Source organism: Carcharhinus amblyrhynchos, chromosome 8 (assembly GCF_965287045.1).
Source record: "Carcharhinus amblyrhynchos chromosome 8, sCarAmb.v2.hapA, whole genome shotgun sequence".
Lineage (NCBI taxonomy): Eukaryota > Metazoa > Chordata > Chondrichthyes > Carcharhiniformes > Carcharhinidae > Carcharhinus > Carcharhinus amblyrhynchos.
This window is the reverse complement of record NC_137331.1, coordinates 9,401,584-9,416,574: the sequence shown is the minus strand read 5'-3', so window position 1 is coordinate 9,416,574 and position 14,991 is coordinate 9,401,584. Positions and strand designations below refer to the sequence as shown.

At 40.0% G+C, this 14,991-nt stretch overlaps 1 protein-coding gene across 2 annotated transcripts in view; it reads right to left on the bottom strand.

Annotated features, from left to right (window-relative positions):
- Window positions 1-14,991, bottom strand: part of sugct (succinyl-CoA:glutarate-CoA transferase) — a 463,614-nt gene that overhangs the window by 255,487 nt on the left and 193,136 nt on the right. For both annotated transcript variants that reach the window (XM_080193630.1, XM_080193629.1), the window contains exon 12: window positions 5,237-5,339. In XM_080193630.1, the coding sequence (XP_080049756.1) occupies window positions 5,237-5,339 (103 nt within the window). The remainder of the gene's footprint in view (window positions 1-5,236; window positions 5,340-14,991) is intronic.

Below are 14,991 nucleotides of genomic sequence, written 5' to 3'. Positions count from 1 at the left end.
CAGCTGTGAAAGGGTCTTGGAACAGGTGGAAGCGTGCGGAGCAGACCGGGAGGCGTGGGGAGCAGGTCAGCATCACTGTGAAACAGACTGACAGGAGTGTGAAGCAGGTCAGCATCACTGTGAAGCAAACCGGAAGGATGTAATGCAGGTCGGGATCATTGTGAAGTGACCAAATGGAGTGTGAAGAAGGTTAACCTCACTGTGAAGAGACTGCCCTTGACACCAAGGTGGAACTTTTCTGAGTGTAGCATCAAGGGGCCCTGGCAAAATTGAAGTCAACAAGAATTAAGGGGTAAACACATTGTTAATTGGAATCATACATAGCACAAAGGAAGGTGATTGTGGTTGTTGGAGGTCAACCATCTCAGTCCCAGCACATCATTGCAGAAGTTCCTTAGGGTAGTATCCTAGACCCCACAACCTTCAGCTGCTTCATCAATGACCTTCCTTTCATCACAAGGTCAGAAGTGGGGATATTCACTGATGACTGCAGAATGCTCAGTGTCATTTGCAATTCCTCAGTTATTGAAGCAGTCTGTGCCAGTATGCAGCAAGTCCTTGACAAAATTCAGGCTTGGGCTGGCAAGTGTTAGGCAATAAACATCACCAACAAGTGAAAATTTATCTACCAATTACATATAATGGCTTTACCATTGCTGTATCCCCCACAACACCCTGAGCTCTACCAATAACCAGAAATTAAACTGGAACTTGCCACATAAATACAGTGGCTACAACAGCAGGTCAGATTCTAGGAATTCTGAGGTAAGTAACTCACCTCCTGACTCCCCAAAGCATGTTCACCATCTTCAAGGCACAAATCAAGAGTGTTATGGAATACTCACTACCTGCCTGGATGACTGCAACTCCCAAAACACCCAAGATGCTCAACACCATCCAACACAAAGCAGCCTGTTTAACTGGTACACTATTCACCAATTTAAACATTCACTCCCTTCACCACCTGCAGTGTGCACTATACTACACTGCAACAACTCACAAAGAATCCTTTCAACCTGAAACCTCTGCCACTAAGAAGCATGGAGCAGAAGATAAATGTGAACACCACAATTCACTTTCGCTTGCATTGTGAGAGATAGTTTCCTTTAAAAATGGTAAATTGTTTTATTATTTCACAATTCATAGATTTTTAACCTTAACAAAATATGTAGGTGGAATAAATGCAATTACTTCCCCAAAAGCTACCTCAACAATTATTCCCATCCTTGTCATCACAATACTTCCTCAGTTCCTAGCTGCAGTTTCCTCCTACACTATTCACTTTAATTTACAGCAACAGTGCCTCTGACCTTCACCCTACTGTTCACAAGATCCAACTTCTTTCCAAATTCAGATACACTTTTACCTCTACCTGATTATGTTTATTGATGTGAAGCAATGACTGAGCTATTTTCCTCAAATGGCCGCCTCCACATTTTCTATCAAATCACAAGGCCTTAGCTCTTTCTATTTTGATCTTGTCAATTTCAACAACGCTTCTTCTCTTGATCCATTACTACTAATTCAATTTTTCTTCTAGCAATGACTGAAATAGAAGTTACAAATAAAAACTAACAAATGTCTCTGTCAAATATGGTAGTTCCATGGTTATGGTGCTGAATGCAAAACCTAGAGGTCATAAATTCAAATGCCATAATACTAAGTTTAGAATTGAATTTAAATCTGGTAATTTGTGGATTAGCATGCTACTGTGTCTATAGCCATGGTTGGTATTCTTTCTTCTTCTTTTGTACCAATGGTAACTTTTTAAAAATGTATGTTACATATAGGTTTTTGGTTTCTACTGGTGACACACACCCGCACATCACTAAATTCATTCACTTGTTCCAAAACGCATCACTTCACAATTCTCGATATTAAATTCCATCTGTCACTCGTCTGTCCTGAGTTTATTAGTTTGTTTTGCGGGAATACGTCAACTAATACTTTGAAAAGTTTCATTCAGTACCATTTGCCAGGTGTGGGATAAACTTCATGTGCATAGGTCAGAAACCTCCCTTCCTCAAATTAAAGTGGTGAATCAATCCCTTCTGAGTTTCATTTTTTACTCGCTGGGATGCCATATTGTTTCACCTGCCCACAAAAATGGTCAGATTCTTTAGTACAGCATCTTTGCCCATATGCTGACTGACCTATACGCCCCTAAAGATCACCAAGACAAGAGTTCATTGTACTATCACAAAAAAAGACTGCATCATTTAAAGATTACTTTAACAAAAGGGAAACGTGCTATAGGTAATCAGCTATTATGGGCAGAATTTTCTATTCTCGGCAGGCATTGCACTCACTGTCTGAATAGTGGTGAGACACCCACACTGACACTGAGTTGGGAGGTCTGCCGTATCTTCTGCCCATTAGACGGTTAAGTAGACAATGGTGGGCCTTCCTCCAGACTGAGGACCCTTTAAGACAATTCCTTGTTTGCCAAGAGCCGCCAGCCAGAGGCCCTGCCATTGATCATGCACATTAATGCAATTCAAGGGGACACATCCCCGCCCCCAATCTGTCTCCAGCTTGCATGCAGTCCACACAGTTTTAGCAATTGTTTAGGCTACATCTCCCCTGCAGCTTTACCAGTCACGCAGGTTACATGTCCCCACACAGTTTTACAAGTCACGAAGGCTACATGTCCCCACGCAGTTTTACAATTTATGCAGGCTACATGTTCCCATGCCATTTTACCAGTCATGCAGACTACATGTCAACTGGCTCACCTGGAGCTGAGAAAAATGCAGTGGAGGCCTTTAAGTGATTGTTAATTGGCCTCTAAGGAGCCTGAAGTGGAGGTGAGTTGGGAAGATCGACCATAGACCTACTGGAACAGAACTTCAGTGGAGACAGCAAAGTAGGGTACCAGTCCCAAGACAATCTGCCAAATTCTCAGACCTGTCACTTCCTTCCTTGCCTCCTGCTGGGGCACAGGATTCTGGTCTATGTTTGTATCTTGAAGAGCTACGATAATTTCACGGAAAAAATGACCAGATGGAAAGAGAAATATATGAAGGGAAATTGCAGTACAAATACGAATATGATCCCACAGGGATCTGTGAATGGGATGAGCAGCCTCATGAAGAAGGATGTGGTAGCCGGAGGAGAACTACAATCACATGGTTTCTTTGTGCAGCAGCAATCAACTACAATTTGTAAATTGTCGGGTGAGAAGACTGTTTATTTTTTATATGGCTTCATTCTTTAGAATGTAGTAGACATTAGTGACATTTCAAAACGCAAGCATTAATTTTCTAAAGTTTGTTGGATTATTGTAAGTCAACATCAAGCATTCAGTGTTTTGTAGAGTGTAGACTTCCATGATTATAATTTAGAAGGCAGTTGGAAAAAAACAATCATTTACTGAAGAAAAATTAAATTAAAACTAAGAGAATTGGATTGGGTTCCCTGCTGACAGCCACTGTGAACTTTCTATTTTTAGCACAATGGGTAGTATGGAGGAGCTCATAAGGCTGAAATGGAACCAAGACATTCAGATTAAATCAAAAACCACAAGAGTGCTGGTTCAACAGAGTATGGAAGATGTAAGACTCTGAACTCTACAACATCTGCCATGCCATATGCCTGCCAAATAAAAACTTGAACGACAAAATTAAACACATAAACTTCATAGATCGTTATCACTGAACAGCTAGAAGGAAACTGAGTGGGTTGAGTGTTAACAAGGAGATCTCTTTTAGTGCTGCCTTTGAAACATAAACGTTTAAACCAAATGATGATTTATTTTAATAAATTTTCAATTTTCTGTTTGTATATTTGTTCAAGATCTTTGTTCACTCTGGCCTAAAGCGACAGAACGGTCGATTGAGTACAGCAGAGGAACTAACTAGGGTCATGATCACTGATATCGGCAAATGACTCATTTTAAAATCAACTTCCTGATACAGTTGGCATAATAATGTTTCAAAAATTAAATTTTCAATGCTATTTATAAATGAAAATATTCAAATATGTAGAAGCAAGCCGCAGAAATGGATGCTTAAGTTAGTCCCCAACATTTTATACCGATTTTTAATAATGATGGTAAGCCTGATCAATAAAAACCTTTGGAACAAGAAAAACATCTTTAGACACAATGGGCCCAATCTTTACTCACTCAAGACTCACCAACTGAAACAAAGTTAAATTCAAGCCCACTGAAACACGTCTATTCCTTTTTCCACAGATCAATCTTGTCTAGTCACCTTATTATTTCCCTCAATCCCTTCTCTATTGAGTACATCAATATATCCAATTATCACCCATCCCATTAACTAGATCAGCTTCAATGATCTTTCCCGGAAGCTGCTTCCACAATTTAAGAACTGTACAGTGTCCCTAATACTTCCCTCATCAGCATACAAAACTTCTGCGATACTTAGCGCTGCAATCCCAAAGTCAGAATGGCAACACATTAAACATGACAACTAGACCCCAGATTACTGCAACCAATGTGACTGGAGATCAGGTTAGTTGTTAATATAGTAAATACAGCAGGAACAGCAGTGGGTGCATCGCATTATTGAATTTAATAAAAACTGAAACTGGAAAATACTCAGCGGGTTAGGTAGCATCTATGGAAAAAGAAAACAGTGTTAACATTTCAGGTTAATAAGCTTTCAGTGACCAGTTTCTCTACACAGCAGCTACCTAACTTGCTGAGTATTTGAAGCATTTTCTGTTTCTAATTTTGGATTTCCAGCACCTGCAGTATTTTGCTTATATATTTAACCACTTTTTGCTCGGGGGGCAATTTTCCTCAGGTAAAGTCGACCTTACTTTTTTCCCTCCAGGAGGAACATAATTCAACATGACAAACTTGAGTTTTGCTGAGATCTGCAAGATCAACAATTTTATAGGCTTATTTGGCCAATGCAGACACAGCATAGCTTACTGTACCTTTCCAAATCTTCTTGCTACTAATCATGTGGCATTATGCTTGAAACAATTCTTTTAGTTTTAGACCTTTTGGTGGACATTTCTTATTTGGTCAATACACCCATCAACAAACAAGGATTGTACAATATCTGCTCAACAGCACCTAGCATATAAGAGATAATTTTTTAAATATAGATTAAGTGTGCTAGGCATTGTTATTTGTTTCTCTCTAAATAATAAGCTGGTAAACTAATGAAACCCACATCAAAGAAAGAAGATTTTCCATCCAGCAGATGTTCCTTCCAGTTCCATTTTCTAGTTTGTATGTAAGATAAAGCAAAGAACTGACCTGAGGTTCAGAGAAAGCTTGTTGAATGCTGTTTATTGGACCATATGGTACACCACTACCTTCAAACAGTTCCAACCAGTTTTGCGTTGTCTTGTCTCGAAATCTAAGCAAAGAAGAATTCTGCGGTTTAGACATGATGTACTGATCTTGAAACTGAACAGCAGTATATCACTTAATTTGCAGTAGCCAGCAATAAAATAAAGATACACATTTCTTTGCAAAACTAAACTCTGCCCTGAGGCTGTGAGAGATGATATTCTCCAGATCAGATGTTTCCTTCACTTTAATGGAATCAAAATTTTACATTGCAAGCAAAAATACATTGTCCACAGAAACATAATTTTTTTATGAAGCTGCTTAATTTTATCCTTCAAACTGTTATTCCAAAGATAAATATTCCCATTTGAAGTGAAACACAACAGATTTTCTAAGCTGCAGGGAAGAAACTCAAATTCATATTAGTTTTAAGATAAATTCTGGAGCTGTATTTAGGCCTTCGTAGCTGGAGGTTGTGTAAATGGTAAGAACATTACATTATTATACTTTCCAAAAGAGGGTTGGAGTGTTATAAATCTCAGGGTGGTATAGGAAATAGGCATTTTGTGGTGCAGTGGAACATCCATTATCTTGACAGGAGTGTTGATAACTGGAGGACACAGATTTCAGATAAAAAAAGGAGGAATTAAGGATAATATTTTTATACTGAGTTGTTACAATTTGCAATACACTGTATGAAAGACGGATGGAATCAGATTCAATAGTAATTTTAAGTAGCAAAGTCGATGTACACTCAAAAAGGAAAAAATTTAAAGTCTATGGCAAAAAAGCAAGGGAGTGGAACTAATTGAGTAGCTCTTTTAAAGACCTGGGACAGGCCTAATGAGCTGAAAAGCCTCCTTCTGTGCTGTACATTTCTGTGATCCTCGATCCAATCATCTGACAGAATTTTTGTGGAACAAAGCGTTGCATAAGATGCCATCTTATTGCACAGGCCATCTGCCTTGACCTCTATCTCTGTGACATAATTCAACTTCACAGCCCATAAAAGACTACATTCAATCTTTGTTCTTTGCATTCATTTTCATGCCAATTGCTCATGGAAGATAAAACTTTGTAAGCGCTCATTTAGTTGCCAATTTCCACTTCTACCAAGCAGCCGCTCATTTGTTACAGATAATAATTTTTGGGTTTCTTTTTTTTTTAACTCTGATATTACTGCCTTCAGGGAATGGAAACACTTCCGAGTTTATATCAGCTACCCATTTAATCACCTGCTCACATAATGTTCTTCATTTTCAGAAAGTGGCAGAATAGCTTGATAACAAACTTTGACATGGGTTTATTAACAGTCAAAGCAATATAATAACCAAAAGCATAATAAGTAAATAATAGTAACACAATGTATCATTTTACATTAGTTATTAAACTTTGTTCTGAAGAATAATACCAAAGAAGTGCAGGTTAGGTGCACTGGACATGGTAAATGTGTGGGGTTACGGGGAGAGCCTGGGTGGGAGGCTCTTTTGGAGAGTTTGTACAGATTCAATGGGTTCTTTCTACACTGTAAGGATTCTATGGTTTTGTGGTAATTGAGAGGTCAAAAAAGAAAGGCTTAGAAGCTACGATAGGGACCTTTAAGGTGTTGCAGGGTTCAATAGTATAGACATTGAGAAGATGTTTCTAATTGTAAAGGGTTCAAAAACCCTCTAAAAGTCACCAATAAATCACTACAGCACTCAGGAAGTACATTATTAGCCAAAGAGATATAAGAAAGTGGAATATGCTACAAAGGGATAGTTGAAGCAAATGGCATACATTCAAGAGACATCTAGGGACATATATGAGGGAAAAAGGTTAGACGGATGTACTGATAAGATTAAATGAAGAGGGATGGGAGGTTACTGATGTGAAACACTAACCATTTTGGACTGAATGGCCTTTTTCTGCTCTGTGGATTCAAGGTACTTAAACGATGTAGAATGGTTGAACAATAATAAACAGCCCACAACAACAGTTCAAAGCTTTCCTATGTAGTAGTTACTTCCTTGCTCTCACTATACATGGAAGCTCACTAGCTTGACTATGGCATGGATTTTGTTGCTACAACTTAGAAAAACAATCACCGTGACCCATTAAATTTAAATCCCAACTGTTTAAAATAAAAAATAAGCTGGTGATAAAAAAAATCTAAATAAATTTAAACAAGATGTTTATATATGAGCTGAATTGCCTGTTTCTGCCCTAAGTATCTGCAAGACAACGGCAGACCAGTGATAAAGCATTTCAAACATATACTGAAAAATTCTTCTGCAAGCTGGATTTTAACATCTTGTGCACCATTATAGAATTAAAGGAGCTCATATCAAGCTAACTTTTAGACAAAAAACTTGATTTATTACAGGATAGTCCTTTATATTAATTTGCTTTATAATGTAAACATTTCCTGACATTCTGTGACATCCTGCCATAAACAAAGGAGTGAAAAGACAAAAACAAACAACAAAAATTAACAGGTGAAGTTTGTCTCGAGTGTCGGGAATCTGACACCGAGGTTATTTCTGGGCCGAAGTTCTAGCTGGGTTTTAAAAGATTTGGTCAATTATCAACTAGCTCTGTGTTTGACTAGCCAGCAGGTTCTGCATGTGGAAGCCCACTGCAAGGAGGCTAATTTTTCTCATTTGTTTTTGGGATATTAACGTCGCTGCTATTTATTGCCTATCCATAATTGTTCCTGAGAAGGTGAGCTGCCTTCTTGAATTGCTGCAGTCCATATCATGTAGGCTGACCCAAAGTGCTATTTGGAAGGGAGTTCCAGAATTTTGACCCAGCAACAGCAAAATATTTCCAAGTCAGGAAGTTATGGAACTTGGGAGGGGAACTTGCAAGTGACAGTGTTCCCATGCATGATTTTCTCATTCTTCTGGGTACTAGAAGTCACAGGTTTGGAAGGTGCTGTCAAAGTAGCCTTGGCAAGTTGCCGCAGTGCAAGTTGTATATGACATGTACTGCAGTCACTGTGCATCAATGGTAGAAAGAATGAACTGCTTTGTTTTGGATGGTGTCAAACTTCTCAAGTATTGTTGGATCCACATTCAACCACACAAATGGAGAGGATTCCATCAGACTGCTGGTTTGTGCCTTTTAGATGGCGGTGAGGTTTTGGGGAGTCAGGAGGTAAAATACTCGCCACAAAATTTCTAGCCTGCTTTTGTAGCCACAATATTAGCACGGCTGGTTATTATGTTTGGGTCGAATTATGGTCTTAAAAAACCACTAGATAGGTCAGTGTAAATCAAACAAGGAACAGTTTATTGAGTGTCTTAACAGTAGCACGATCAGTCCAAGACTTACTCCCCCAAGCTTTACCCTTGGTGGGGCTTGTGCCCTGGGTCACCTGGCCCACTCACTTAAAGGGGCATACATCCCAGGGCAGCATAGCGGCAAGGACCTGGGTTCAATTCTGGCTTTGGTTAACTGTCTGTGTGGAGTTCGACATTCTCCCCGTGTCTACGTGGGTTTCCTCTAGGTGCTCTGGTTTCACCCCACGTTCCAAAACTGTGCAGGTTAGGTAGATTGGCCTGCTAAATTGTCACTTAGTGTCCCAAGATATATAGGTTAGGGACTTGGGGTGGGGTGGATACAAGGATAGGGCTGGGGTGGGGTGGATACAAGGATAGGGCTGGGGTGGGGTGGATACAAGGATAGGGCTGGGATGGGGTGGATACAAGGATAGGGCTGGGATGGAGGGCCTGGATAAGATATCCTGTCAGAGAGTTGGTGCAGACTCAATGGGACAAATGGTCTCCTGCACTGTAGAGATTCTAGGTTCATATACCTGGTTTAGTTCATTTTCTAACAACTAGAAACCCCCCACCCCCTCCAGGAGTTTGACAAAGGGGGAAGCAGCGATGGTAATGCAATTGAATATCAAGGATAGATGGTTAGAAATAGAAAGAAATCACAGAAATCCTACAGTACAGAAAGAGGCCATTCGGCCCATCAAGTCTACACTGACCACAATCCCACTGAGGGCCTACCCCCATATCCGACATATTTACCCACTAATCCCTCTAACCTATGCATCTCAGGACACTAAGGGCACTTTTAGCATGGCCAATCAACGTACCCCGCACATCTTTGGACTGTGGGAGGAAACTGGAGCACCTGGACGAAACCCACGCAGACACAAGGAGAATGGGCAAACTCCACACAGACGGTGACCCAAGCCGGGAATCGAACCCAGGTCCCTGGAGCTGTGAAGCAGCAGTGCTAACCACAGTGCTACCATGCTGCCCAAGATTTTCTCTTGTGAGAGATGGCCATATCCTCACACGTGGGACACAAATGTTACTTGCCATTATCAGCCCAAGCTTGAATACTGCCCATGGGAGAACAATGCTGCATGAGGCATGGACTGCTTCAGTATCTGAGGAGTTGGACAGACATCTGTTTCCAGAGACTGCATACATAATAGCAAGGCCGTTACATGGGAAGACAGACAGCCTTGCCATTTTCTGCTGGAAATATTTACATCTCCTTCAGCTGTAATACATCCTTGAGCTTCCACTGCGTAGCCATCTCATCTTACTTTCTGTGATGTTGATACTGCTGGTGGGCTCATGTGACATTACCCAAATTGCTGCAATAATTGTTATTGTGGCTCCTTAATTAGCTTGTTTGCACTTCTACTGCTGTGAAACGGGTTGCCTTCACTGCTGTGCCTTCAGGAAAACTGCAAGAAGGCGGAAGCACATCAGGTGCCTACTGTTTTAGTGCAATTCTTCTGGCCAGCCCATCCCATCACTAAAGCCACCACACTGGGGCTGAGAAAAATCTGTCTGAAACTCTTAGTTAAATATTTCAAAAAAAGATGAATGTTAGACAGTTATTTTTGCCACTGTGCAAAGTAATTTTTTAATAAAGCTCCGTAGATTGCTTGACTAAAAGGATGAGCCATGCTATTATCACCAGACAAGATGTTCATGAGCAACAGTCCCTGAAACAGGGGTCACATTAAATGAAGAACTCATTGTGCTATTCTGAACCAATGGAAGAAAAATATATGGGAGAAATGATAAACGAGAACAAAGCTACGAAAAAACGGAAAAGGACTGAAAGAGAATGAAACATTGGGAGAGAATACTGAAGAAAGAGGAGACAGAAAACAGAGTGTTGGAGAATGGAAAGCAGCAGGAAATGAACAAAATATACCTGAACAGAAAAAAACAATGTACAATATTAAACAAGTTAGGAGAAAAAGTCAAAGGTAAAAGAAAAAAAGAAAAAGCGGGAACCAAAAACAAAGGGAAAGACAAAAATAGAGCAACGGTAGTCAGAAATGAATGTTTTTCCAGCACTCCTCAGGTGCTGATGCATCCCTGTCCCATACAGCGACATTTAGGCTTGGACTGACAAGTTGCAAGTAACATTCACGCAACTATACAAGTGCCAGGGAAGAACCATCTTCAACAAGAAGTGAATTTAACTGTCTCCCCTTGACATTCAATTACACGACTATTCTAAATTGTGCTACTATCAACATCCTTGGGGGCAAGTTACCATTTGTTAGAAACTTAATTCCACCAGCCATGTAAACAATGTAGCTACAAGGGCAGGTCAGAGGCTGGCAATCCTGCAGTGAATAATATACCTCCTGATTCCCCAAAGTCTGTCCACAATCCACAAGGCACAAGTCAAGAGTGTGATGGAATTCTCCCCACACGTCTGGATCAATGTGGATCCAACAACACTCAAGAAACTCAACACCTTCCAAGATATGTATGGTGTCGAAATTTGCTGATGACACCAAGATTGGTGGAACGGCAAATTGCGCGGAGGGTGTGGAGGATCTGCAGAAGGATCTAGATAGGCTGGGCGAATGGGCCAGGAAATGGCAAATGGAATTTAATGTTGGCAAGTGCAAGGTGGTCCACTTTGGTAGGAATAATGGTAGGAAGGACTATTACTTACGTGGCGAAAAACTGCAGCAGGCGACAATGCAGAGGGACCTCGGGGTCCTTGTGCATGAGTCGCAAAAACCCAGCTTGCAGGTGCAGCAGGTGGTTAGGAAGGCAAATGGGATGCTGGCCTTCATAGCGAGGGGGATTGAATATAAAAGTAGGGAGGTCTTGCTGCAGCTGTATAGGGCATTGGTAAGGCCGCAGCTGGAGTACTGTGTGCAGTTTTGGTCGCCGTACTTACGCAAGGATATTTTGGCCTTGGAGGGAGTGCAGAGGAGGTTTACTAGACTGATGCTGGAGTTGAGGGGGTTGAGCTATGAGGAGAGGCTGAATGAACTAGGCTTGTACTCGTTAGAGTTTAGAAGAATGAGGGGAGATCTCATTGAGACATATAAGATGATGAATGGGATGGATAGGATAGAGGTGGAGAGGCTCTTCCCGCTCAGAAAGGACAGTAGGACTAGGGGGCACAGCCTCAAGATAAGGGGCGGGGGGGGGGGGGGGGCGGTTTAGAACGGAGTTGAGGAGGAACTTCTTCACTCAAAGGATGGTGAATCTTGAATTCTCTGCCCGTTGAGGTGGTGGAGGCTGCCTCACTAAATATTTTTAAGACGCAGGTTGATGGGTTTTTGATAAGCGAGAGGATTAAGGGTTATGGGGAGAGGGCGGGAATGTGGAACTGAGCCATGACAGATCAGCCATGATCTTATTGAATGGCGGGGCAGGCTCGAGGGGCTAGATGGCCTACTCCTGCTCCTATTTCTTATGTTCTTATATAGCAGCCCATCTGATGGGCACCACACCCACCATCTTAAATATTCACTCCCTCTGCCAAGGAGGCTGAGAGAATACTATAATCAAAACACCTGCCAAAGCTACTCCACCAGTGCCTTCCAAACCTGAGACCTCTGTTAGCTAATTAAAAAAACAGGAAAAGAAAGAGATATTGAGAGAGCAATCTAAGAGAGAGAAAGAAGAGTTAGAAAGAAATCAAGAACTGGAAAGGGAAATCGAGAAAAAATGAGTAAAAGGGAATGTAAGAAAGAAAAGGATAAAGAGATAAAATTAGATACAGAAACTGAGAAAAAAAATCCCCAATAGAGAAACAACGAGAAAAGAAAGTTTAATTCTTAACTCCGTCTATTCTCTGCCTTAGTGCTGATGTTGGGAAGTTGAAGCTGTAACAGAGGAGAAATGGCAGTAAACATCACAGCAGGCAAGTATTTCAAGATTGCCTAGATCAGACAAAAACAAAGACACTGCCAAGTTGTTGCAGTTACTTCCAATTTAGTCGCAAAAGTCATTTTCCAGAGGATTACAATTTCTTCCTGGTCACATTGCTATCTTTGGGCACATATAAAATTGTTTAATTGCAAACATAGGAAAAACCCAGAAATATTGCAGAATCCTCTTTTTTCCAGTATTGTCCATATTCAACTTTTCCAAGAAAAATAATGGCCAAACAGCCAGTGCTTCAGGCCAAAATATAATTTAAAGTGGTGTTAACATGAGAGGCTTTAAAATTAACAATTTTGCACTTGCTATAAAATGGCTCATTAGTTGCCAGAATTGTAGCACTGCCAACAAGGGGAGGTGAAGCCCATAAAATCTTAAGGTTTGTAGTTCCATCTACAGACATTTTAGTTACAAACAACCAGCTTGACTGCTCTTATCCAGATACCTTTGTGAAACGCAAGGCAGTTAATATAATGAGGTCAGTTGAGGTTCAGGGAATATTGCTATCATTACTCCTCATTTGTAATCCCGACCATGTATAGTATATCTATAAGCCATTCATCAGAATCCAATCTAATTCTTTATATTCAACATATCTTCAAAATTAAATTTTTTTTTAAGTTCATTTACGGGATGTAGGTTTTGCTGTCTAGGTCAGCATTTACTGCCCATCCATAGATGTCCTTGAGAAGGTGGTGGTGAGCTGCCTTCTTGAACCACTGCAGTCCCTAAAGTGTAGGTACACCCACAATGCTGTTCCTTTCACATAAAAATATAGTGACCTCCGAAGGACTATCATTTATTGTGTTTTTTTTTGTTCTGGCTACTACTATATTTGTTGGATTAGATCAGGCAAGATTAATTTTTTTATATTTAAGTAATCTAACAAGGAATACAAAATTTACAGAAAAACATTTTAAGATAAATATACTTCAATTATTTTTCAAGTGTTAATAAGAAGATTCCAAGGATAAACTGTTCGTTTTACATTTTGAATTGGTTCTACTTTACAATGGAGCAGCTATAAAAAGGGGATGCCCATCAGTAATGTTAACCCGTCTTTTTTCATTTCAAATACTGATTAATCTGATTTTCACATTTTGTTGTATGGCTTAAAATTTGATGGATAGCTATGAAACAATTTTCAATTCACTGAAATTTGGCAAGCAAAGCTATCCTTCCTCAAACATTACATTTAATTTGCAGTCAATTATTCAATGCTGAGTTTAATAATGCAAAAAGGGGTCAGTAACAAAGGAATGGTTAATATTTTGTTAGCAATTTAATTAATTTAGTTCCACTATAAAGCCAGTGCCTTCGTACTTAAGTGAGCCGGCTAATATCTCCTTTTTCCAGGATCTTTTAATGGTTTTAACAATCGTTAACCCTACAATATTGACAGAAAGCATAGAACAACACACCAAGTTTTACAGTCTTTAAAAAACCCCTTATGTGCGGTGGATTTTTTTATCCTTGAGACCTGGTATTATTCACAGAATATTACAAATGTTCTGTAGCCCTGTAGGTTTCTGTGAATTGCACTTTACAGGATAGCAGATAGGACTAAAGGCATGTCGGAATAAGTGTCCCATGGCAGCCCAGAAGCACAAGTATTAACGCACTGGCTGTCACGAGATTGCTGATTTCACAACTGCAATGTTTATTTACATTGTAAAATTTATACTGGGTTTCTCTCAGGGGCTCTCAATGCTGCTCTTAAATTTACACTTCAGAATTAACGAGCCAAACTATATGAATTGTCATGGATTTGAATCTATTTTATTGTTAGCCAAGATGTTTAACAGGTTCAAAAATATGGTTCCACATTTTTCCTCAGCTATTGTCCATGTACAAATAGTACCTTTTGTGGGCAGATAGCCCATGTTAGCAGCGCAAAAAAACTTGAACTCTCATCCTGTGAATCTAAAAGGCCAAAGTGATTCCAAGGATCTTCATCTGCTCTGCAAAATCCAGCGTGTACCATGGTGGCTAACACAGACTTGAACAGGAGACAAACAAAGTTCCAAAGTCCTCCATCCTTTGCCCAACTCCACAGAAAGTCAGCCAAACTTTATAATCTTAAATGCTGTCATGTATAGATTTTCAGTTGTTGACCAGTAGATTCTGCAGGCAGAAACAGCCAGAAAATTCTGGCCCATGTCTGTTTATCATGAAATAAAACCTTGGTGAGTTGGCTTGCTATGTTTTCTTTTGTTTAGTTGATAAATACATAGGTTTGTTGCCAGCAAATAAAGTTTTCTGATATGGAGCATTTCCATAATAATTGTTCTTTACATTTGTTCTTGGGTGTCACTGGCAAGGCACTATATCCTGACTATACAGCAATAAAGTCAACCACACATTGGAATTACTTGTGGAGCCAGGTATCAGTGCCAGTTAGTGCACTGTTGCGTTTTTACAACAATTTGGCATTCTTCCTGATCAATTTTTCAGGTGCTAGCCATAAATTTGTTTGTTGTGGAGTTTTTATGAACTTGGTAGTAATTGCGCCACAACTCTTATACTCACGCTGATCTATTAGCTTATTGAGCCAAAAAG